Consider the following 25851-nt stretch of genomic DNA (forward strand, 5'->3'; position numbering starts at 1 on the left):
ATGTAGTAGAATCCCTATACATGCCTGGACCGTATGAGGCTACAATGTCACAGTGAAATTTCAAAAGCTAAATTCGGGTTGAAGAAGATTTATGCCTCATTTAAATCGTATAATTTTTCTATTGGCATTCATGTACTTTCAGTGTTTACTAATTGTAACTTACTGCCACTTTCCAGTGGCCAACTGCCAGTGCACGGGCCGGTGTGTTTGTGTTACTGTGGATTTTTGCCTTTAATTTGGTACAGGGTGGCCAGTCTCTCTATTGCCGGCAGCCACGGCCGCACGGACAATCATGCGATTCTACAAGCTGCACCTGACTACGTCAGATGAGCTAAAAATTATGGTGACAGTTCACACTATTGCAACATATAATTATATTTGTGTGAATTTATATCTGACCTGTATTTTGGCTTGATAAACATCATCATCAGTACGATATTCAGACTCCAAGCTTCTTAGTTCTTCTTTTGGTCCAATAAGAGGTTGAGAATGTGCTATCTATGAATGCAAAAAACATGTGAAATAACTGTATACAAGATACAAGCTGTGAATATAAAGTAAACAACAACATTAGTGCATGCATTTCTAGAAATCAATGTTTAATGTTTACATACTCAGGCAATAATGGTAGTTTGAATATTATTAACAATAATAAATATTAATTGACATCACATATCTTACCTACACATTCTATTTGTCTAGTGATTGCATGTACTGTTTGTTAATTTATAAATTATTCACTGAGGTTGCAATTATTACCATCAGTAGTTGTTTTCTAACATAAATCCATTATAATGCATAATAATATTTTTAACCTGTCATTGAACATCATACTGTATATATATTATTACTGTCCTGGTACCAACCTCTTTCTCGATTTCTCTCTCTTGCGCTAAAATGGCCTCATCCTGATTCACAGCTAGACAAAGAAGTAATTAATGAATTTGGGTGTGTATAGTCAGTCTCAAATCCTATTGTATATAGTTGAAATAAATTACTCAGTTTGAGATAAGTCACTGTTCATAATCCATTACTGTTATTACCTCCTACAACGTGATTAGTCTCAGAGTGAAAGTAAAGAAACAATATCCTTCAAAAAAGACGACTGATATTGTAATGTACCGGTACCTGCCCTGCAGTGCTGCGACATAATATTGCATAATATTGCTAAAGAACTACATAATACCATGAGCACATATGATTATAATTGTATCGATGATAATAGCAGAGATATGTTTGACAAATTTCAAAAAATGAAAATATACAAATATTATACATACTAATTATTCTCAGACTCAACTAGCAGCTTCAATAGTCAATACAACTGCGGAGCACGAAATTAGCACCGGCCCACCGGTATATATATATGGAGGGCTAGTAGGCCTAACATTGGCAAAACACCGGCCCTTCGAGCATAGCATTAATTAGCAAATAGCCTACATTACTGTTTTACTTAAAGGATATCACGCCATGATTTATCAACATTTTACAAATTTGAAATCGAGAATGCAAGCGTTAAACATGACATTGAAAAAAACACTTCGGACATCATTCACAATCTGCATTACGCTTACAGTCTGTTCAACAGCTACTACGCCGCACACTACAACATTTGTGAGGGCTGATAAACTATCTTACTATGGACCTGTTAAGCAGGGGACACACCATGCAAATTCAGTTATCGCAGACAACGCAGCAGTGATTTTAAAACCGGCAGTGGATTTTAAAACCGCCGCGGAATTCGTATGGGTCCGCCTCAAAGCGCCGAGCGAATTTCATCCGCACCAAGAATTCGCAGCAATCAAACATGTTTGATATCTTTTCGCTGGGCGGATTTTAAAAGCCGCTGTGCCGTACAGATTCCATCTGTGTGGCCGTGGAAGCGAAACTCAAGCTGGCCGATGTATAATGCCAGCGAATAATTTTATCAGTATGCTAATCGGGTGATGAAAGTGGACCACAGACTGACTGTTGATGCGCCATGTTTGGAGCCGTGTGGCGACAGTAGACTCGGCTTGTAGTGCGTCCGCTGGGTCGTCCGCGAATCAGAATGTCCCCATGGTGTGTCCTGCTCAGATTTTATCGCGTGGCCGCTCGCCGAATATTTTCAAACGCAAATTTCGCTGGCGGAAATGATCGCACGCGGAATTCGCTTGGTGTGTCCTAGCTCTAATAGTTACATAGCCCTTCGCTCTACCCAAGGCGCCTGTGGCTATAGGTACTAGAGCTAGGTGTGGTCCTACGGCAGTCCCTTGGCTCTGAGCCGTGCAAAAATCTGAATTTCGCTGTCCTTGCACTGCTACTTCAATTGTGTATTTATTACCAGAGACACATGAAAAACCATGAGAAAAGCAAATGAGTTAAAAAGTAACATGTAACGCTATTCTGCGTGTCTAGAAAAATGCACCCAAATGCCTGTTTGCTATTTTTTAATTTTAATCAGTATAGCATATTTAGCACCTTTTCAGGGTCTCACCAAGTAAAAACTTACGTCTGGATGCAACTACTTATACTACTACTGACTGTCCTATAGATTATAGCCCTCCGCTCGCCCCCGTACGGGGCTACGGCCTGCCGCGGAGCGGAGGGGCTATACCTAGTTGTAAGTTCTAGAGCTACTATGAACTACAGTAGTAGTATAGTACTACTCAACTAACTAGTGATCTAGTGAACTGGTAGGTAGTGGAGTAGTCCTAGTATATACTAGTAGTACTAAACTTACGTCATGCGGGTCTATGTCCCCCCAGGGCCAGGGTAATATTGCCGGAGATACCGGAACGTACCCTGGGTGCGGTGCCGGTATACCGGAACGTACCCTGGTAATCACGGTATCCGATCATGCGTTCAGGCGTTCCCCTACGTTGATGCAAACGGGGCGCTGACGCGCCCGTTTGGGAAAGACTTCCCCCTGTTTCAATAGTTGCGCCCTGTTTAAATTACCGTCCGCCACCGATTAATTCCACCATCAAAAAATTTGACAGCGCAGGAATCGATCGTCAAGAATTACCCATTCGACCAAGGAACAGACGACAGCGTGTATTTTTACCGCTACCACGCATGCAACTGCAGACCATACACAAGTACAAAAAGGTAACCTGTCCCGAACCAACACAACTGTAACACCGACTCGGCTATTTATATATAACAAGAACCCCCAAATACCCGTGTCTATGGTGTGGTGCGCAATTCTACGCATTAATTAGTGGACCTACGGTAAAAAAACACCCCCTAGTTTCCACCTCCCTTTCCCCCTCGCCGCTCCCCTCTGTCCTCCCCCTGTTTCAATTCATCTGGGGAGAACCTGTGTGTTAGGGTTAGGCCGTTATGGGTTAGCAGGATACTCATTAGGCGGTAGGCGAACTCCTAGACTCTGTTAGTGGAGTAGCTGCAAGTACGGTCGGGCATATTGGATAGTACAGCGGTGACGTTCCGCAGTACCCTGGGAGACATATGACCCTCATCTGCAGCCCTCTAAGACCTTAGTAATGCTCATAGGGTCTGATGCCCCCAGGGTACTGCCTGGACGTACCCGGTGTACGCGTCCGGTATGCCGCGACGCTACCCTGTTCACTTTTGATATGGTTAGGAGTTAGGATTAGGGTCTAGGGTTAGGTTAGTAGGTTAGGGTTAAGGGGAGTAGGTGTAGGGACTCCCAGACTCGGTAGTGGAGTAGGCGAGTACGGGTCCGGCATATTATTATTAGATAGTACCAGGTTACGGTTCGCGTATACCGGACCGTCACCAGCGGTACGTTCGCGGCAGCTACCCAGGGGACATAAGACCCCTCTCGTGGCTCTATCCGCTCTTAGCAATACTTAATAGTAATAGCTTAGTACTAATTCACTATGTGAGTAATAGCTAATACTAGTAGTAATTACTAATACTAGGTAGTAATAGTAATAACTATACTTAGTAGCAGTACTTACTACTTACTACGTAGTTAGCTAGAATATACTACTACTAGGTAGTAGTAGTAGTAGTACTAGTACTAGCTACAGCAGCACAGCGTTAATAGCCTAGTAGTGAGTAGTAGGTAGTACAGTGTAGTTAGTAGTTAAGGCCTACTACCATAAAACACAAACAATGTTATATTCCAATAATATAAAACTATGCATAATCTAGATATACCTAGTATATCATAATGCAGTGACTAGTAAATACATACAGTCTAATTCATTAAAGTCCGGCGCATTTTCGGTGACCAGCTTATTTTCTTCCATGTCGGCAGATTACGAGTCAAATTTACAACCAAAGCTGGGTTATCGGTACTAGACGTACGACGACGTCCTTGTGACTGTTCAACAACATACAGCCATCGACATAGGATTAGTCAATAATTAAGGTAGACTGGTACCCGGTCCCACTTCTCGGCTTAGTTACTCGATGGGGCCATCGAATAATCGAGGTGGGAGCGAGTACCAGTCTATAATTAAGGTACATACGTGGGTAGTTATTGTTCCCTCGTATAGTGAGGATTGTGGGATATCCGTCCGCTTCCATGGAAACCCGCTGAGCGTTTTCTCGTTTTTGTTCGTATTTATGGATAACTAGATAAATATCTGGATATCCATGGATATATTTTATCATTCCTGGCTAATAATAGTCAGCTTTGGTGTTGTCACGCAAATTATTACAATAAAAATAGAATAGAATTGAGAACAACAGTAGAGTTGCTAGTCTGTAGTCAATGTGACAAGCCGAGTCTAGTCTAGAACTTGGAGTTGGAGTTGGAAGTTCTATTCAACGTCAAGCCGGATTTGTGCGACGCAGGCTTTTACGTTTTTGTGTTGCGTAAACATAGCCATAGGCATAGGCACCTGTAGACTGTAGTGTAGACCATAGCATCTATATAACACGTCATCATGGTGTCTCAAACGCGAGGTATAATACATATATGTAATTAATATTAATAATGTAGTGTAATTAATATTAATAATGTAGGCCTAAATATAATTTAAATGTATAGCCAATAAATATTACATCATACAATACATCATTACATCATACATCATCTTACCACAGCCTCATGGCACTTGGGTTCAAGGATAAAAAAGATGTCCAGTACGGTGATTGGATATAGGATGATGTTAGTTGATTATAAGATAGGACTGGACTGTGGACATGCATCTTCTCTATCCCTGACTCTGAGCCGTCGTTGCGACTGGCTGGTCAGGGTTCGATAAATAGCTCTCATATACACTCTTATACACACTATGGTAGGCGCAGATCGGGGTTGCTATTTATTGAACCCCGACCAGCCAGTCGCAATTAGTACCTGTGAGGCTGTGTGTCTTATTGAATATTGTCAGTAATTAGTAATAGTATTATACTATTAAGTAGGCCTAAGTAAGTAGTATTAAAGTTGTACTTAAGTAGCTTAGGCTGCCCTAACCTATAGACCTATAAATTATAATTTATAAATTAAAATATTAATTATTATACTGTATATATTCCAGGGTTCTCTCCAGGAATTTCAGAAGACAATTTAATACTGGTATTAAGTGTAATGATACACTATAGAGCTCCGAAGTGATGACGTCACAGTGGCATGACAACACGCCGCACACTACAACATTTGTGAGGGCTGATAAACTATCTTACTATGGACCTGTTAAGCAGGGGACACACCATGCAAATTCATTCGCACAACCGCAGTGGATTTTAAAACCGCAGTGGATTTTAAAACCGCCGCGGAATTCGTATGGTGTCCGCTCAAGCGCGAGCGAATTTCATCCGCACCAAAATTCGCAGCAATCAAACATGTTTGATATTTTCGCTGCGGATTTTTACCGCTGCGTACAGATTCGCATTGTGTGGCCGTGGAAGCGAAAATCAAGCTGGCCGATGTTATAATGCAGCGAATAATTTATCAGTATGCTAATCACGTGATTGAAAGTGGACCACACGACTGACTGTTGGAGCCATGGTTGGAGCCGTGTGGCGACAGTAGATCGCTTGTAGTGCGTCCGCTGCGGTCGTGCGAATAAATTCGCATGGTGTGTCTGCTCAATTATCGCGTGGGTGCGAATATTTTCACCGCAAATTTCGCTGCGGATATGATCGCAGCGAAATTCGCTTGGTGTGTCCTAGCTCTATAGTACTATAGCCCTTCGCTCTACCACAGGCGCCTGTGGCTATAGTACTAGAGCTAGGTGTGTCCCTACCAGTCCTTGGCTCTGAGCCGGTGCAAAAATCTGAATTTCCTGTCCTGCACTGCTACTGTCAATGTGTATTATTACCAGAGACACATGAAAAACCATTTAAAAAAAGCAATGACGTTAAAAAGTAACATGTAACGTAATTCTGCGTGTCTAGAAAAATGCACCCCATCCGTTGCTATTTTTAATTTTATCGGTATAAGCATATTTACACCTTTTCAGGGTCTCACCAAGTAAAACTACGTCTGAGCAACTACTTAACTAGCTACTACTGTCTATAGATTATAGCCCTCCGCTCCACGCCTACGGCTACGGCCTGCGGCGGAGCGGAGGGCTATACCTAGTTGTAAGTTCTAGAGCTACTACTGAACTACAGTAGTAGTACTAGTACTACTACTACTAGTACTACTACTGGTAGGTAGGAGTAGTCTAGTACTAGTACTAGTAGTACTACTACTGCTCATAGGGTCTATGTCCCCCCAGGGCCAGGGTATTGCCGGAACCGGGAACGTACCCTGGGTGCGGTCCGGTATACCGGAACGTACCCTGGTAACTACGGGTATCTGATATGGTTCAGGGTTCTCCCTACGTTGAGCAAACGGGGCGCGCGCGCCCCGTTTGGGAAAACTTCCCCCTGTTTCAATAGTTGCGCCCTGTTTAAATTACCTCCGCCCCGATTAAATTCCACCATAATAAAAGTTTGACAGCGCAGGAATCGATCGTCAAGAATTCCCATTCGACCAGGAACACCGACGCGTGTATTTTTACCGTACCACGCATGCACTGCAGACCATACACAAGTACAAAAAGTTAACCTGTCCCGAACCCAACACCAAACTGTAAGCACGACTCGGCTATCTTATATATAACAAGAACCCCAAAATACCGTCTATGGTGTGTGGCAATTCTACGCATTAATTAGTGGTAGGCGGTAAAAAACAACAAAACATAGTTCCCTCCGCTTTCCCGCCTCCCCCTCCCCTCCTCCCCTCCCCATGTTTCAATTTCATCCTCGGGGAGAACGCCTGCTGGTTAGGTAGGGTAGGGTTAGAGAGTACTCAGTAGGCGTAGGCCTCTTAAAGACTCGTTTAGTGGAGTCAGCGAAGTACGGTCCGGCATATTGGCATAGTACCGGGTACGTTCCGGCAGGTACCTGGGAGAATAGACCCTCTCATCTCAGCCTCTAGGACCTTAGTAATGCTCATCAGGGTCTATGTCCCCAGGGTACTAAACGCGGAACGTCCACCCTGTTACGGTCCGGTATGCCGGAACGTACGCCTAGGTCACTATTTGATATGGTTACGGGTTAGGATTAGGGTTAGGGTTAGGTTTAGGGTTATGGGTTTAGGAGTAAGGCTGTAGGCGATCTCCCTAGACTCGTTGGAGTAGGCGAGGTACGGTCGCATATTTTATTAGATATACCTAGGGCTACGGTTCGCGGTTATAGCCCGACGCGTACCCAGGGTACGTTCCGGCAGTACCTCCAGGGGACATAGATCCTCTCCTGGCTTCTCCAGCCTTATGTAATACTTATTATTAGTAATACTTAGTAACTAATACTAGTAGTACAATACTAAATACATAGTAGTAAATCTAATACATAGTAATAGTTAGATATAACCTAGTAACTTGTAAGGCAGTACTAACTACTACTAGTAGTAAGTACTGTAGTACTACTACTAGTGAGTAGTAGTAAAGTAGTAGTAGTACTACTACACAGCACTAGGTTAATAGCTAGTAGTAGTAGTAGTAGTAGTAGTACAGTAGTAGTAGTAGGCCTACTACCATAAAACACAAACAATGTTATATTCCAATAATATAAAACTATGCATGAATCTTAAGATATACCTCTAGTATACTTTCATAATGCAGTGACTATAAATACATACAGTCTAAATTCATTAAAGTCTCGGCGCATATTTTCGGTGACCAGCTTTATTTCTTCCATGTCGGCAGATTACGAGTTCAAATTTACCAACCAAAGCTGGGTTATCGGTACTCAAGACGTACGAACGCTAACGTCTTGTGATTCTTAATATATCCTGTCAACAAACGAATACAGCCATCGACATAGGATTAGTCAATAATTAAGGTAGACTGGTACCGCCGATCCCACTTCTCGGCTTAGTTACTTCGATGGGCCATCGAATAATCGAGGTGGGACCGAGTAACCAGTCATATAGATTAAGTACATACGTGGGTAGTTATTGGTTCCCATCGTATAGTGAGGATTGTGGGATATCCCCGCTTCCGATGGAAACCCGCTGAGCCGTTTTTCTCCGTTTTTTTGTTCGGTATTTATGGATAACTAGATAAATACTGGAATATCGCATGATATATTTTATCATTCCTGGCTAATAATAGTTTCCAGCTTTGGTGTTGTCATCGAATTATTACAATAAAAATAGAAATTCAGATCTGAGAACCAGTAGAGTTGCTAGTCTTAGTCCAATGTGACAAGCCGAGTCTAAGTCTAACTGGAGTTTGGAGTTTGGAACTCAAGCCGATTTGTGCCGACGAGAGCAGAGCTATTTACGTTTTGTGTTGCGTAAACATAGCCATATAGGACAATAGGAGGCCACCTGTAAGACTGTAGTGTAGACCATCAGCATCTATAATAACGACCCTCACATGGTGTCTAAAGCGAGGTATCAAATACTATATGTATTAATATTAATACCTGTGTGCCTAAATATGAATTTAAATGTATAGCCACATAAATATTACATGCATACAATACACTCATTACATCATACAGTCATCTACCACAGCTCTCATGGACTAATTGGGTTCCAAGATAAAAAAGATTGTCCAGTACGGTGATTGATATAGGATGATCGTTAGTTGATTATAAGAACCTAGGACTGGACTGTGGACGTGCAATCTTCTCTATCCCTCGACTCTGAGGCCGTCGTTAGCGACTGCTGGTCAAGGGTTCGATAAATAGCTCTCAATATACCACTCTTATACACACTATGGTAGGCGCAGCATCGGGGTTCTATTTATTGAAAACACCCCGAACCAGCAGTCGCAATTAGTACGCTGTGAGGCTGTGTGTCTTCTTGAAATATTGTCAGTAATTAGTAATAGTATATATACTATTAAGTAGCCTAGAGTAAGCTAGTATTAAAGTTGTAGCTTAAGTAGCTACGCTGCCCATAACTATAGACCTATAAATTTATATATTTATAGAATTAAAATATTCATTATTATTACTGGTATATATCCAGGGTTCTTCCTCCAGGAATTTCAGAAGCCCCATTTAATACTGGTATTAAGTGTATATGATATCACTATAAGAGCTCCCCGGAAGTGATGACGCTCACAGTGGCCATGAACAACGCCGACACTGGTCTCTACGACCACTAAAATCCATGATATTCTCTGGTAACATTCAACGGCGGTCGTGTTTTGTACCCGTTGTAACCATCATCTGAGAGTGCATTAATTGCAGTTTTATCAGATTATCTAAAGATGGAGTGAAAAGCAACGAAAAAAAAAAATAAATAATAATAATTAAAAAAAAAAAAAATTAAATATTGTAAGATCGACTTGCTACTGATGCTTTACCGCTGTCTGCAGCGCACACACTCGTGTTTACGTAGCACAAACATTTTCACACAGCAGTTAATGTTATGGAGCAGGGGGTTGTGTAGAACCATGGGTTCGTTGTCATGCCACTGTGACGTCACACTTCGGTACTCTATAGGGTCATGATACGATATCATACGTGTGTCGTATCTCGATACGTATAGATCATATGATATGATACGTATTGCGATACACAGGCAGAAGAAAGAGAGATAGTAAATTCCAAGTTATTGTCAATTTTTCATACAAAAAACATTCAGTAATACTATATTATATATTTCTATGGCTGAAGCACATCAAGACGGTCTGAGTGCTTTAGACTAGAGTCTAGGCTAACATGTAATCGACAGCTCCACTCACATACGTGCCATACACAATGTGCCATGCAGTGTAGCTCTAGAACTATAGTGAAGCCCTTTGCTCCGCCACAGGCGTAACAGGATAGCCTCCAGTGGCAGAGCGAAGGGCTATAGTTCTAGAGCTATATACACAGTAAAAGCGCGTGCTACATTATGTGTACAGGAACGACACGCACCTGTCAATCGCTTTCGTGATTGTTTTGCAGTAACAATATTGGCAGAAATACCAAGCATGCCATATATATTGGCCCAGATTTCTATGACATTCAAGGATATTTACGTGATACTGAAAGGGAATTCAGATAATCATAATAGAAGAAAGTATTCAAATTTAAAGGAATTACATGTGCTTCATTAAATAGCTTAGCTTGTTTTATTCACTGTTTAACATCCGTATCGTTTGTATCGCGATACAGACGCGCGTATCGATTATCGTATTGTGGACTGTTGTAGCGCAATTCGTTGATGTATCGGTGAATCGTTACACCCCTAATATATCAGTATATCAGTGTCATTCGTGATCATTCAAGCCCTATGGTGTGTATTCCTTTACTCCACCATTCTCCTCCCAATGTTGCAAAGTGAAGGCCTACAAATATGTAGAGCTAGATTAACTAGTAGTACTGATCTACGTAATAATATAATAATTAATAGTACTAGTAGTGACGTTGGGAGTGATGGTGGTAGTACTTAGTGACGGCGACTGCTGCCACAGTGGCAGCAGCAATAGTAATACAGTGTGGCCCTGTTATATAACACGATCGTTGAGGTCCATAAAATGTCATCGCGAAAAAAGCGGGGTTGCGCTAAATCGGGGTTCAAGAAAATCACTGTATAAACTGACCCAATGTTGACCCAATGGCCCTGTCACACCTTGATGATTTAGCCAGCATATGCCGACGTATCAAAATTTCTCTAAAACGCTGGCATAAGCTGAACTATCGATGTTTTTTTCAATTTTGGCCGTATACATAGCGTATTCATAACGAGTTGGACGTATACTTAACGTATTAGTAACGTATATATAGAACGTTTCGATAACTTATAGATAACTTATACCAACGAATGCTTAGCGTGTTGCCGGCGTTCACAACTTATGCCCAACGATAGTCTAACTTATGCATAGCACGCGGCAGCGTATCGCCGACGATCGCGTGTCGTAGCTTATAAAAAGGCTGCCGCTCAACGATTCAAATCATAACCGCACTAGACATCGCAGTATATCAACATCACCGTCACAGTATCAACATACCAATAACATTTTTATATACCAATTCCCCTAAACGCTGCCAATACGCCATTATACGGTAGCTGTAAGTTAGAAACACGTTCAGTAAGTTCTGTGGTCATCCGGAACACGTCAAATACGTCTACATACGTCAATATGCGTTGGAGATAAGTTATACACATAGGTTCAAAGCACGTTACTCATAGGTTAGAAATAAGTTTTGGGTACGCTAGACATTATCTCGACGTATTTCGACTTATGAGTAACTTAATTACAAGTAACGTGTGTGAACATGTGTCAACGATCGCATAACTTGCCTACAACTTATCATTATGGCCCGCGTATGCGGGACGTATGGGCATACGCTGGCATACGTCGGAAAATTTTGAGCATGCTCAACATTTTCCGACGACCTTGCCGTACTACGACGTATACCAGCGTGCTTCAGCGTGCTCTTATAACTTATACAAAGCTTACCCATAACTTATTCGACGTACGCCAGCGTATTCACCAAATTTTTCATACGTCGGTATACGCTGGCTTTCATACGGAGGTGTGACAGCACCATTACATCCTAAAACACCCGTGCTATTTTCGCCCTATTTGACCTGTTTTTTGTTCGAATGCATAATGAACAATGCATAAAAGTGAACAATGCAAATGAAACAATGCAAACAGTCATATGCACAACATGCACACAGCAACAAGTCATGTAAACTAATTTAGTTGCGCGATCTATAGGCGATCGTCGCTTTAACTTAAGGCCGGCTTAACACACCAAAAAACTTCAGTTCTGGAAATTAAGAGCAAAAAAAGGTTCAATGACTCATCACGTTATATCCGAATTCGCGTTAAATCGGGTCACGTAAAATCGGGGTTTCACTGTAGTAGGATCGAGTGCGTGCGTCTATACTATCATTGATAGCCTATATCTTCTTCTTACTTTATGAGGTCAAGTTGTAAATACCAACATTATTTTTATATTTGCATATAGGAAACTCCGGTGTGAAGATATCACAGAGTTCTTCTCGCACAAAATTCATGGCAAAGGCAGTTGTTCCAGCTTCACATAGACGAGAACTCCACCATAGAGATGACTCCTTTATCTTCCAGTTGGCCACACATGTGCCTGACATGGTAGTGTTAAGGGATCAAAACCAACCTATGCCCTTTAGAAAAGAGTTTAGTGGAATCCTAATGTTTGCTGATGTCTCAGGTGATATACTTAATGCGACACATGAACCCTATATAGCTTCCTTGCATGTTTTCAGTTCAAACAAGTTTGTTGGTTATGCTGCATAGAAAATGTCATTGTTCAATATTTATTAGAAATATTTTAAAATTCTTTTAAAACTGACAAATATACCAGTGCTTACAACGACAGTGGCGCCACCACAAGCGAATGCTGACAAAGTTGCGCAACGCAACTTATCGGCTGCAGGCTACAGACCGAGGGTGTTTTTTATTTATTAATGTAAGAGGAGAATGATTGCAATATCTTATAAACCACTCTCAGTTTCAGTTATAATATGAACGAATTTGACCTAAAATAAAAAGCGTTTGGTTAAATATCAGTTACGTATAAATATATTTGCACTTTTGTGATTAGCCCTATGTCTGTAACATGCAAAATTAATTTGTAAAGGCGCAACTTTGTCAGGGTGGCAGCACAATCGTGCAGTGTCACAAGGTCAGTGATAAAAAATAAAGGTTTCGAAAGTCACTGTCGTTTTATGACAAATCTGAATGCGTGATTATAGAAATTTGTAGGTATATGCTATTATTTATGCACTTACTATCATAATATCAGTAGTGAATAATAATAGATTCTATAATTCTAGAATAATAGATTCTATAATCGAATTTATTGTTATTCATTCCTGATAATATACTATAAAATTCTAGGGGGTATGTGCATCTGTGTGTGTGTATTATATATAACAAAATTTCATGTGCATTTACAAACTCTTGTGTAGTTTGTTTTACTTATTACTTTAATTAGTTTACTTTAATATTTAGATTTAAATGATAACTTATTTTGTGCATACCTTTAGGCTTCACATCGCTAACAGAGAAGTACAGTGCGAATGCCAAAAGCGGTGCTGACCAACTAACAAAAACACTCAACGAGTATATTGGCGCTATCTGTGAGGGAATTATAACTGCAGATGGTGACATTCTGAAGTTTGCAGGTGTGTTTATCGTGTATGGTTAAATTAATTTGCGTATGGTAAATACTAGATGAATAACTCAGATTTACTAGATTGATCATATCCATTCATTGTCTGCAACATTAATTACAATAGAGCGTATATTGAATGTAAATGTGTGGAGATATTATATTCTACTATATTAGGAGATGCCATCCTGGCAGTGTGGCCGTGTGAGCCAGATGAGCTGAAGGGTGCTCTGCTGAAAGTTATCCATTGTTGCCTTGACATTCAAGACAAGTATGGGGAGTGGAAGACTGATATTGGAGTCAAACTTAGGGTAAAAATGGGTGAGAAATATTACTTCATCATGATTTCGATTTGCTTTATATGTTATTATATATTCTTAATAGTAGTTTAATGAAACATTGCAATGGCATTTCTACCATTTGTTCATGGCACTGCATTTTGTGAGTATAGATTGAATGGCATTTATGAATTGAAAGAATATTTTTGAGTTACAAATTAATACAGTGTCAGATTGAGCAAATGTGTTTCAAATGTCTGTTGTTGGAAATTACTGATATTAGGTTCTTTTGATTTCTGTTGCAGCAATTGCGTGTGGGGAGCTGTGTGTCATGTTTCTTGGAAATGACGAATTCCAGCACTACGTGACTACAGGAAACACTGTAAATGACGTCAACAAAACAGAGAAGTTCTGTGAGCCTGGCTGGGTTGTTCTCTCTCCATACGCGTGGTCACTGTGCGATGCAACGACAATGGAGTATCAAATGATGGATGATGATCAGCATGTCAGAGTGAGTCTAGGGTGTCAGTGACGTATGAAATAGGTATAGTCTATATCTATAATGATTCAATATCTAATCTGTTAGCTCTTGCAGCAAATTTTTGTCATGGCATGAAGTAGTTATATAGTTAACATTTAATAGTGTCTGCTTAGCACTTTTTATGAGTATTGGAAATATTTGTCCATGAGCTATATGTGCAAAATACATAGTGGGAACACTTTTTTTTAACCATGACTATATGCTTCTGTTTGAAAGGTTTCTGCAGTGTTCACTGAACAACCTGCTCATTATCTATTAAGAAGAACCTACAGTTACTTCACAACAGTTGCAGGACTTCGCAATGAAAGCCACACCTTTTCCGATATCAACAAAAACCTCACTCCGGTTATATTCAGCAGACCATTCGGTATAAATTCCTTGTTATATTCTCGTGCCATCTATATGTTGAAAAGTAAGAGATAGCTAAATAAAAGTAAGGTTTTTTAGGGGCAACCGATTACTGTAATGAGTTAAAAATATTTTGTTATCCAATGGTGTCTATCTTATCACGTTTATTTTGAATGTTAATTACCAATTATTTGGAGGTACTATAGAGCCATCAATTAAAAATTATTACAGTATTGTCAGTAACTGTTCATATTTTGTGTGTGTGTAAATTGCAGTTACTGCTTCTCAAGATAGCATCGCAGAAGAACGTAAAAAGCTTAGATGTAAGCCACAGATTATGCTGCTATTAGTTGATCTCATCTCTATCTCGATCTCTCTCTCTCTCTCCCCCCTCCCCCCTCTCTCTCTCTCTCTATCTTTTTTCTCTTTTTCTCTCTCTTCCTTCACCTCTTCCTTGCTCTCGTTCTCTTTCGCTCACTCATTCACCCACGAACCTACCTGCCAGCCTGTTCTTTCCCTTCCTCTCTATAATAGATTGAGTAAGAGAGATAATCTGGTATAATATTAATTAAAAGTTACAAAAATGCAAACATGTGCGCGCACGCACGTGCACATGCGCTCATACATGTTACAAGTATTACTTGTGATTCCTACCCATATTTAATTTTCGAAAAGGTAATTTGCAATAAATAATAAACCTATATGTAATTTATGATGAAGAAAATAATAATACAGGAATTTCTTTGCATTCTCTAAGTGTTACACTTGTTTTTAGTTCGTAGGTCTGTTTTTCTTGATAGCGAGGAAAGCTTGGTGCAAGATTTGAGAAGATATGTCATTTCTCCCGTTAGGAAAAAGGTAATCATGTTCATGCATGTAATAACAGACATGGTAGCTATAGCTATGATGTACTTACTCACTATAACACTTTACTCTAACTGCTGTAGGCCCTACTGTACTGTACTGTACTGTACTGTACTGTACTGTACTGTACTGTACTGTACTGTACTGTACTGTACTGCACTGTAATTACTAATTAACACGCTAAGTGTATTATTTTATTGCTAGATTGATGACAACCAGCCCGTGGAGTTTCTGTCAGAGATGAGAGAAGTCACGATTGTGTTTATGAATATGGTTTTAAAAGAGACAACTCTAAGAGAGCAAGTTTATATTCTGCAGAAGGCCTTTGAGGTGATCTACCGCAATGTTGAGCGCAAACGGGGTATGTCTGCCATGTTGATGTACGTTTGTCTCTTTAATATATGTTATTCATGTAGCAAGCACCATAAGGTGTAGAGGTTTTTAAAACGATCATTGCAAGAATTTTGCTCAGAAAAACTAAATATAGCTGAATATAGTCTCACCTGACAGCGAAAATATCACTGATTACACCAACATTCAAAACACCAATATTTTATGCAGTTATAGCATAGAAAAATTGATTTGACCACATCATACCAGCAATACATTTTTTCGAGTCAAGACTTTCAAAAATTACAAATGGCGTCTCAAACAAGCGAACATAATTAAAACAAAGAGCTAGGCATCTATTTGTGTGTGATAAGTATTCTCGCTGGCGTTTCGCAACGAGGATTTGATCCACTTCTCTCTCCGTCTTCGTTATAGTTCCTAGGACTTTTGAAGACTATAATATTTATGAGGTTACAACTTACACTCTTGTTTGTGTTACGCTACTATGCACCTCTGTGTTTACATCTGACCAAAAATATCTCCGGTGCGATTTTTGCATTACTGTACCCTTGTTGACGTCTCGCGGTACCTCGAGAAAGTGCGAGACATGACAGCGAAAATCAACAAGAGAACGCAAAATTGTAATCGTGCATGATTTTGTCTTTGCATGCGGTTCTAAGACATTTTATTGTTATTTCAAACAATTACTGTTACTCAAGCAACAACGGTAGGCATCATGAGAGTGAGAATAAACACTAAAAAACGCTGAAAACAACTCGCAATGATCGCTTTAATAGACTCGATCCCATTAACTGCTTTTATAACTCGTTTACATAAACTCGCTGTAGAAAATCATTAGATATGCTGTAGTAATTGTCAAATGTGATGCTGTTGCCCCTCTATATGAAGAAAATAATTTATATGCAAATTTTGTGCATTTGTCTTTGTAACATTTGTGAGGTATGTGTAGCAGTGAATTATAAATAACCACACTCAAAAACACTATATTTCACATATGTTATATGTGGGGTGTTGCTTGTTAAACTGCTATTATTTTGTGTATACATTAATTAGGTTGTAAAATGTGTTGATTGCACTTTTACAAATATCATTTTAAGAAAGAGTTGCACTTCAGTGCTGATAAAGTTTCTGCATAGTGCATATAGTATATATCATGAGAAATAATAAAAACAAACAATGTTTTTATTTACTTCTGATATTATGCTTAGTCTGTGTGTAGTTTGTGTACATATATTTGAGTTTCTTTATATATATAAATGGTAATCCTGGTTTTAATATTTTCAGGTTGCATGAATAAGATATTCATGTTTGACAAGGTAACTGCACTTGAATAGAGCTATGAAATGAAATGAATTGAAGATGACCAGCTATAGGATATTTGCATCGTAGTGTCCTAGATGAAGTTATTAAAATTACATATGATATGTAATATAACTGACTACTAAAACTTACTCTATATCTTGTGCAGTATAAGGTTCTCAATTAAAAAATGTTTACATTAATTTGCTTTTGAAACTTGTGTGGTCGAGTCAATATAATTCTATAATTATAATTCTAAATTTATATAATTAGTAACTCTATATCTTGTGCAGTATAAGGTTCTCAATTAAAAAATGTTTACATTAATTTGCTTTTGAAACTTGTGTGGTCGAGTCAATATAATAATATATGGATGCAGATTTTGCAAGTGTATTTTGATTTAATTTCATAATGAGATGATCAGCTCAATTGCAGGGTACAACGTTTCTGGTTATCTTTGGACTGCCTGGCTACAAGGAAGAAGATGAGACAGCCAATGCGCTTCAGGCAGCGTATCGTATGACGAATGAGCTCAATGCAACGAATGGAATTCTGTAAGCAACTCGTGATTGAGAATGTTACTGTGCTTTCTTACTTATGCAGTAGACATTGCTCTATTGTTCAGCTAGAGTAGGTAGAGAAACAATTAAGGAGTTATAGGTTACCAATTTTTTTATTAGCTCATCTGACGTAGTTAGATGCAGCTTGTAGAATCGCATGATTGTCTGTACGTTTGTGCGTCCGTCCGTGCGTGCGTCCGTCAACAGTTGGGCACAAATCTTAACCGCTCGACGTACGGTCACGATATTCGGGACGTCGGGGGGGATCGTGAAAAGGACTCGGGATGACCAACTTGGGGGGCAAGGGTCAAAGGTCAAGATGTGTAAACGGAGGGGGAATATTTCCCCCTTAACTTAAGGTATAGGAGGAAATACGAAATTGCGGTACAAATCTTAACGGCTCAACGTATGCTCTTAATATTCGGTGTATAGTGTGATGGGCAGGAAACCCATCACCAGTGCGAAATTGGAGGTCACAGGTCAAAGGGCAGTGGGGGAAAGGTCAGATATCAGACATTTTCTGAGGACATGGCCTAATGGACAGAGTGAAAAACTTTTTTGTTTCAGCACTGACCTACCATTTTTATCACTTTATTGAAATTAGGACCATGAAATGTGCTTTCCACTGACGTGCGAAGAGTAAGTGTCTGATAATCTTTTGACCCTGAAAGGGAGGGTTCAACATGGATTTGTTGACTGTTAACAAAGGACTGAACTGATTTTGCTATTATTAGAGCCCATACCTATGTGGATGTGAGGCTACATTTGCAGTTCAATTGCAAAGACAAAAGTTTGTTGAACTATAGGTTTACACTCCTTATAAATCATATTATTTTCTAAAGCAGTCTGTATATATTAATAGCACCCTGAATGCTCGCGTGGCTACCGTCATCCGAAATGTAGGCAAAAACCTGGGGGCAACCCATTACTCATGCATGGGGGTGAACTGGCACTTTTCTAATAAACATGCACACCTGCAATGCAGATGTGTTTAATTGATTACTCGATCACAGCTGAGCGAAATTGTCGCCTGCCTGAATATACTTGGATTTTAGCCTGTAAATTTCAGCAACTCAATGGAATTAGGTTATCTCTACTTTCTTGACTTATCACCAATGCACAAAGGGTGATGCCATCTTTGATTATTGATTACACTTGCACGCGCCATCTCGCGGCAACTATAGGCCTAGTGATACGTACGTACATTATGACACGAGTATATAAGACAGTCGAGCAGGTATGAAGTAGGATATGCATTGTTAGGGTTTAGTTTTAGTGTTAATACCTATGCTACACAGATTTGATGATGACGTAGCCGGTTTAGCGATAGAACATGCTTTCAACCTTTTGCAGAAACGAAGGCCAGTACAGTAGAGCAGCAGACCTCAGATGAGCACTGTTGCTAATGCGGCACTTGTTGTATATGTAGGCATTGTGAATGTTACAGGAAGCACTTTGAGAGCGCATTATCCATGAGTGTCATACAAAATTTGAGATATTTGATATATATTTAATATATATTTGTTTTTTGAAATATTTCAGGAGAACTTCCATTGGTGTTACTGTGGGATCTACATTTTGTGGTGTGGTTGGACACAGGCACAGGCATGAATATACAGGTAAATGATTGAACGCTGCTGCAGGGGCATGATTTTTTTATCATTTTTAGCTCATATGACATAGTCGGATGCAGCTTGTAGAATCGCACGATCGTCCGTCCGTCCGTGCGTGCGTCCGTCCGTCCGTGCGTCAACAGTTGGGCACAAATCTTAACCGCTTGACGGTGACGATATTCGGGACGTCGGGGGGGATCGTCAAAACGAGTTGGGATGTCGAAGCTGGGGGGTCAAAGGTCAAAGGTCAAGAGGTGTAAAAGAAGGGGGAACATTCCCTCCTTAACTTAAGGTATAGGGAGGAAATGCAGAATTGCGGCACAAATCTAAATGGCTCGACCTAGGCTCGTGGTAGTTGGTGTATAGCATCATGGTAGGAAAAGCCATCACTGTGTCGAAATTGGAGGTCACAGGTCAAAGGTCAATGGGGCACAGGGCAGATTTTAGACATTTTCTGAGGACATGGTCTGACGGAGCGATTGAAAAACTTTTTTGTTTCAGCGGTGACCTAGCATTTTTATGGCTTTATTGAAAGGACCATGAAATCTACTTTCTGCTGACATGCGAAGAGTAAGTGTCAGATAACCTTTTGACCCTCAAGAGGAGGGTTAAACATGGATTTGTTTACTGTCTGTTAGAAAGAATTTGACTGCCGGGTTTGCTAGTAGAATCTATACATGCCTGGATGTACGAGGCTACAATGTCACAATGAAATTTCAAAAGCTAAATTTGGTTGAAGAAGGTTTATGCTCCTTAAATCGTATAATTTCTATGGCATTCTGTACTGTCAGTATTTTACATGTAACGTATGCCACTGCCAGTGGCCACTGCCAGTGCATGTGGTGGTGGTACTGTGTAGTTTTTGCCTGCATTAATTAGTTACAGGTGGCAGCTCTCTATTGCAGCCTGTAGGCTTGCATAGGTAAATGGATGAGTGCTTACCTATTCTGTCTTGCAAATAGTTGTTGCTACTACGTACGATGGGAGCTTCCATCTTTAATCTGAAGACACTTAAACGTACGCGCCATCTCGTGGCAACTTTTATATCGATCCCAACGAACATTCCTTTGAGAAGGTTCCTGATACCATCCCTGTGCATTCCACTGTTTCGGCGTGTATGTGAACACATTTGGGACTAACAGGGTTTACTAGAATCCCACCACTCCACCACAGAGTCACCGCAGTAGACGTTAGATGAGCGCTGTCGCTTCGCGGCACTTGTTTTCCTTTTGCGATGTCAGATGACCTGTGAGGTCAAATCCAATGTGCCCATGACATTCAGCATCCAAAGTCACATCTAATGGCCATCCTTGGACATATCTAGAGTGGCCCATATTGATTTGAATCGAGAACAGATGAACAGAGAAACTTCCACAAATATGTATTATAGATTAATGAAAGATAAAATCCTGTAAAGATCAATAATTTGATTGAATTAATTACTACAACAATATTTGATAAAGAGGGTGACACTTACTGTTTAAATTTATCATCTCAAATAAATTTAATTAAATCAAGAAATTAATAAATATAGATAAATTTTGTCTCACGTTTTCGATTCGTGTGTACATAATACTGATTACTTCAGCAAAAAAATTATTTCAGATTTGTGCTGTTATAGGCTATAAAACAGTGATTGAACAGCAAACGTAGACCTGCTATATCATGAGATTTGCGAGAATGGAATTTTCAAACACGCACAAAACCAGTGCACGTAGTTACATGACGCAAATATCTATAGACTGGTACTAGATCTTGAAATTTATACGAAGGTAGCATAGTGTAGAGACAGCATACTGGTTTATGGCATCTTGCGAGAGAGCGAAAAACACACTAACTTTGCTGACATGTAAACAATTATTATTTGAGATGCAGATCGGTGCACATATTGGTGAATGGACGAACGAGATAAAATGAAAACAGTTGTCGAAAACATGAGAATTCCTCGCTTTAAGGTACAAAGTATTATATGTTATAGTGTGATCCTATAGTTAGTCATATTGATACTATGGTTTCCTGTATTTTCAGTTATTGGAAGTAACGTGAACAAGGCAGCACGTCTGATGATGTACTACCCAGGCAGGGTAACATGCGATGAAGCTATCCGGACTGCCTCCAGAATGCCACCGTACCACTTTCTTGAAATGGAGAAGTTGACGCTTAAGGGAATAGCTAATTCTGGCACCATCTATGAGTACACAGAGAACGTGTCTGTCCCCGAAGGATATGCGTAATGATCACTATGTGGTTCCTCATCTAAAGTCGTGTATAAATGAATAGCAAAATACATAAATATATAAATAAATATGTGTTTGCGTGCGTGCGTGCGTGCGTGCATGCGTGCGCGCGTGTGTATGTATCCGGTTATCATGAAGTGCATGTGTAGGAGGTGGGAATTCATATTCATCATTGTTTTAATTTCGAACACTCTGAAAGTCTATATGTGCCATTTATATAATATACTATGCAATATTATATTTTGGTGCTGCTAAAATGTCTATTCGCTCACTGTGATAGGATGAAGGGCAAGCATGATTCCAGTGACCAGCGAGCAAACCTATCTTCCAGGGACTTTGAATACCCCTTGGTTGGTGCGTAGACCTATAACTATACATCTATTACTGTGCGTACTTTAAATTCATTTTTTAAGTATAACAAATGGTTTGAGAAATAGGAACAAATTGTTTTCTCATATAATCTAATCCAATTCCAAACGAAGATACTGTTGTTAATGTTTCCATCGAATTGAAACAGCATGTTCATTTGTACTAATAACACTAAACAATATTGTGTGTGCACATCCTTCAGTGTGTATTATAAAGAATGAACGTGATGATAAGATACGATGTAAACAGGGAGGCAGAAGGAGATAGGCATCATCATGGATGAGCTCTGTCTCATGAAAAGTACTGATAGCAGCGTGAATCGGCAGCAGTTAGTCGTGTTCCACGGGGACCCAGGCATCGGTAAGACACGTCTAATGAGAGCAATCATGGACAAAGCAGAAGACGAAGGGATAAGGTATATAGCAGTGCTAGCAGTCATCCGCAGTGAATTGTAACACCTTCGAATTCTGTACTCGCAGGATTTCTATATGAGCGACTGTATTCTTAGAGAAAATATACTAAAAAAATGTGGATAATAACACAGTGGGTAAATACCGATTTAGTGGCTTTTACTATTTCATCCATCTTAGAGCTTGACATAGATTTAACAGTGAGGATTTTCCACTTATCATTCACTGCACTTAGTTCTTCTGTGACAGGAATGTGAGACACTTCTGTAACAGAATAAGAGGGAGACAATAGTTTCTAAAGAAACATATATCTAAAGTTTGTGTTCTTAGTGTGATCAGTTATGAACTTTATCATCAAATGACTAACTCAGAATCTATGTGTGCTTCCAGGGTAATTGACTGCGCAGTGTCATCCAACGACACATCACACTACTTTGCAATTAAGACTCTCGTATCACTGATGCTGGACCCGGAAGACAGAATGAGTCAACATGAAAAAGAAGGCGTTCTCATGAACAGGCTGCGAGACAACCAGGAACTAGTCGACAGCCTCTGTCTACTGAATGATGTCCTTAACTTTCGTGTAAGTAGTAAGGTGCATGCCTTTTCACGAGGTGAAAGTTGCAAGCTTGCTTTCCTTTCCTCCTGTTGTCATGGATTGTCACAGCTATGGCACGATTAATTTTCTGCAACTTGTTCTGAACAAAATTAACTAAAACTTGCAATCAGAAATTTCACTCAAGGAAGTACAACAACCAAAATTCCCTTGATTTGTACTGCCCAGTGCACGACCTATAAGTGTAAAGATTTGAAAATTTACCTTCACTATCTGCTTATTATTAATATTATATTTATTATTTTTGTTAAGCTTGTAATTGCTTCATGCAAATCTTCTGTACGTGCATATATCTGTAATTATAATATGGTTAAATCTTTTTGCACGTGTTACTTGCAGTTTCCCACGTCTGCTGGTTTGCCGAAGATTGATTCTGCCACCAGAACGAAAGAAGTGCATAAAATTCTACAACAGATTGTCCACGTGGTAAGCGTTAAAAATATGGTATGCATGTGAGAGTATAGAGTTGGTATATATTTCATAAGAGATTGTACTGTAGGTTCCTATTCATACTTTTAATATATTATGTGGCTGCGCGTGTGCGTGTGCGTGTGCGTGTGCGTGTGTGTGCATGCATGCATGCGTGCGTGCGTATGTGTTGTGTGCGTGCGTGTGTGTAAGTGTGTGCGTGTGTCTAGATGGATAGATGGATGGATGGATGGACAGACGGACGGACTGACAGATGGATAGACTGACGGATGGATGGTTTGTCTCTGTTTTGGCTTCCATTAGAGCTCTGTTGGTGCCCTTCATATTCATGATTTATGGTCTACCCTTGTTATAGGGGCGGAAATGTGGGTGTAGGGGGGGTCAAGGTTCAGAAGACAAATTTCAAATACTCCCAGGGACGCGGTGAAAAATCGAAAACTTAATTCCCTTAATTACTACTATGTAACAATATTCGAAGGTTCACGGAATGCAATTTCCACAAAATGATTTGTTGAATGTTTTTTTCACCGGAACTACGACTCATTACTCTCTGTGGCGTGAGACGCGCGCATGTCTCTGAAACGCGAGTTTTGTTTGCGTGCAGGTTGCTCGCGACCAACCCCTCCTGTTCACCGTCGACGACGCTCACTTCATGGACGCCGAGTCGTGGGAGTTTCTCGACGACCTCGGCTGCGACAGCGCCGCGTTGTGCTGCGTGACAATGCGGTCGCTGAGCGATGGCACCGGGCTGCCGGAAGCCGCCCACCACGCGCTGAACGACGCGAGCACGCTGGCGGTGGCTGTCGGAGGGCTGGAGCTGGACGTGATAAACGCGCTCGCGTGTCAGATGCTGGACGTCAGCGCCGTGCCGCCGCAGATCGTCACGTAAGTACAGCCTCCTCTCTCTCCCCGCGCGCGGGCGCTGCAACGTACACGGGCGATTGTGATTGGGGTTAGGCCAAAACAAATGGTTACCGTTACATGCCGAAAAAAATAGGGTAGGTAGGTAGGGAAAACACTTTATTTTCTTGAAATATTTCATTTACGAACCATGTCCGAAGGATGTGCGTTGTGCCTTTTGAAGCAGAAACTGTCCAATTCATATATTTTTTTAAATTTTATTTTTTTATTTTTTTTTACTTTAAAGAAAATTGACAATAAAATGTTTAGGGTCGCTGGGAATAAATAGGGTTGGTCGGGGAACTGTAACCACACCTATATTTTGTTTTGTCCTTATGAGAGATTGGGGTTATAGGGTTGTGATTCTGGTCAGTTAGTGTTAGGGTTGTGATTGGGGTGAGGGTTATTTTCGTGATTGGGTTTAGGGTTGTGTTTGGGGTTAGAATTGTGATTTGGATTACGGTTAGGCTTGTTTGGGGTTAGCCGTTAGGGTTGTGCATGGTTTGGATTACGGTTAGGCTTGTTTGGGGTTAGGGTTGTGATTAGGGTTGTGGTGAAGGTTGTGATTGGGGTTAGTGTTATGGATGTGATTGCGGTTATGGTTTGGATTAGGATTTTGATTGGGGTTAGATGGAGTTAGGGTTATAGAGTAAGGGTTGTGCCTGCATGGAGTTAAGAATAGGATTGTGATTGGGAGTTGGGGTTAGGGTTGTGATTGAGGTTAAGGTTTGGGTTAGGGCTATGATTGGGGTTAAGTTTAGGGTTGTTATTAGGGTTAGGGTTGCTATACCCAAATTGTTTGGTATACCCACGCACACATTGGTGGCGTTCGCTAATGGTTATTTTTCTGATTTTCGTATATAAGATTCTATATATCATCAACACCACCTTGTTGTTATCTCATATCTGTAATGCTGCTCGTCTCACATTTTGTGTGTTGGACAGAATGTAGTAAAAGAAAATGTAAAAGTGACATATATAGCAAAAGCACATAGCACATTTTTCCTTAGGAATGTAACCTATACTACTGTAGCCATAGGCATATGTGCATAGTAATTTGAAAAAAATCCCTTATTAAATTTGATTGCTTGCTAACATGCATAATTACATTTATGTGTGCTTGTAATGGCATGCTTTTCATGTGAATGCATGCATGCATATATCTGATATCAGTTGATAAGTAGAATTCAGTGATTTAACATAGCAACTAGTGATATAATCCACTTGAAACTAAAACAGACAGCGTTTTTGAAGAGCGTGAATAAACCAGAGCTCCTTAAGGGCTGGACACACTAGGTGATTAAATCGGGTGATAAAATTGCCGTGAAATCGCCTAGTGTGTCCACTCAATCGCCGCCGATTTAGTCGCCCGATTTCGTTGCCCGATTACATCGCATAGATCAAAACTTTTTGATATTATCGGGCGATTTTGTCGCCCGATTTTGTTGCCCGATTTAATCGCCTAGTGTGTCCGGGGCCGGCGATAAAATTGCCCGATTGTACAATTCATCAGCCAATCAG

General features: G+C 40.2%; 2 protein-coding genes across 2 annotated transcripts in view; one reads left to right on the forward strand and one right to left on the reverse strand.

The window, feature by feature from the left end:
- LOC106813850 (ubiquitin thioesterase OTUB1-like) overlaps positions 1-4288 on the reverse strand; it is a 14249-nt gene extending 9961 nt beyond the window's left edge. Inside the window, exons 1-3 of the mRNA XM_014818089.1 lie at positions 4166-4288; positions 867-919; positions 400-498 (exon numbers count right to left, since the gene is read on the reverse strand). Coding sequence (XP_014673575.1) covers positions 400-498; positions 867-919; positions 4166-4220 — 207 coding nt within the window. The 5' untranslated portion in view covers positions 4221-4288. The remainder of the gene's footprint in view (positions 1-399; positions 499-866; positions 920-4165) is intronic.
- Positions 4289-4519: 231 nt separating this feature from the next.
- LOC106813654 (adenylate cyclase type 10-like) overlaps positions 4520-25851 on the forward strand; it is a 54182-nt gene continuing 32850 nt past the window's right edge. Inside the window, exons 1-18 of the mRNA XM_014817852.1 lie at positions 4520-4881; positions 12331-12552; positions 13391-13528; positions 13693-13836; positions 14099-14304; positions 14551-14701; positions 14958-15005; positions 15458-15540; positions 15751-15907; positions 17182-17213; positions 17632-17750; positions 19299-19375; positions 21398-21599; positions 21887-21960; positions 22225-22390; positions 22776-22968; positions 23341-23427; positions 24035-24315. Coding sequence (XP_014673338.1) covers positions 4863-4881; positions 12331-12552; positions 13391-13528; positions 13693-13836; positions 14099-14304; positions 14551-14701; positions 14958-15005; positions 15458-15540; positions 15751-15907; positions 17182-17213; positions 17632-17750; positions 19299-19375; positions 21398-21599; positions 21887-21960; positions 22225-22390; positions 22776-22968; positions 23341-23427; positions 24035-24315 — 2399 coding nt within the window. The 5' untranslated portion in view covers positions 4520-4862. The remainder of the gene's footprint in view (positions 4882-12330; positions 12553-13390; positions 13529-13692; positions 13837-14098; positions 14305-14550; positions 14702-14957; positions 15006-15457; positions 15541-15750; positions 15908-17181; positions 17214-17631; positions 17751-19298; positions 19376-21397; positions 21600-21886; positions 21961-22224; positions 22391-22775; positions 22969-23340; positions 23428-24034; positions 24316-25851) is intronic.

This window comes from Priapulus caudatus, unplaced genomic scaffold, assembly GCF_000485595.1.
Source record: "Priapulus caudatus unplaced genomic scaffold, Priapulus_caudatus-5.0.1 Scaffold24, whole genome shotgun sequence".
In the NCBI taxonomy this organism is placed as follows: domain Eukaryota; kingdom Metazoa; phylum Priapulida; class Priapulimorpha; order Priapulimorphida; family Priapulidae; genus Priapulus; species Priapulus caudatus.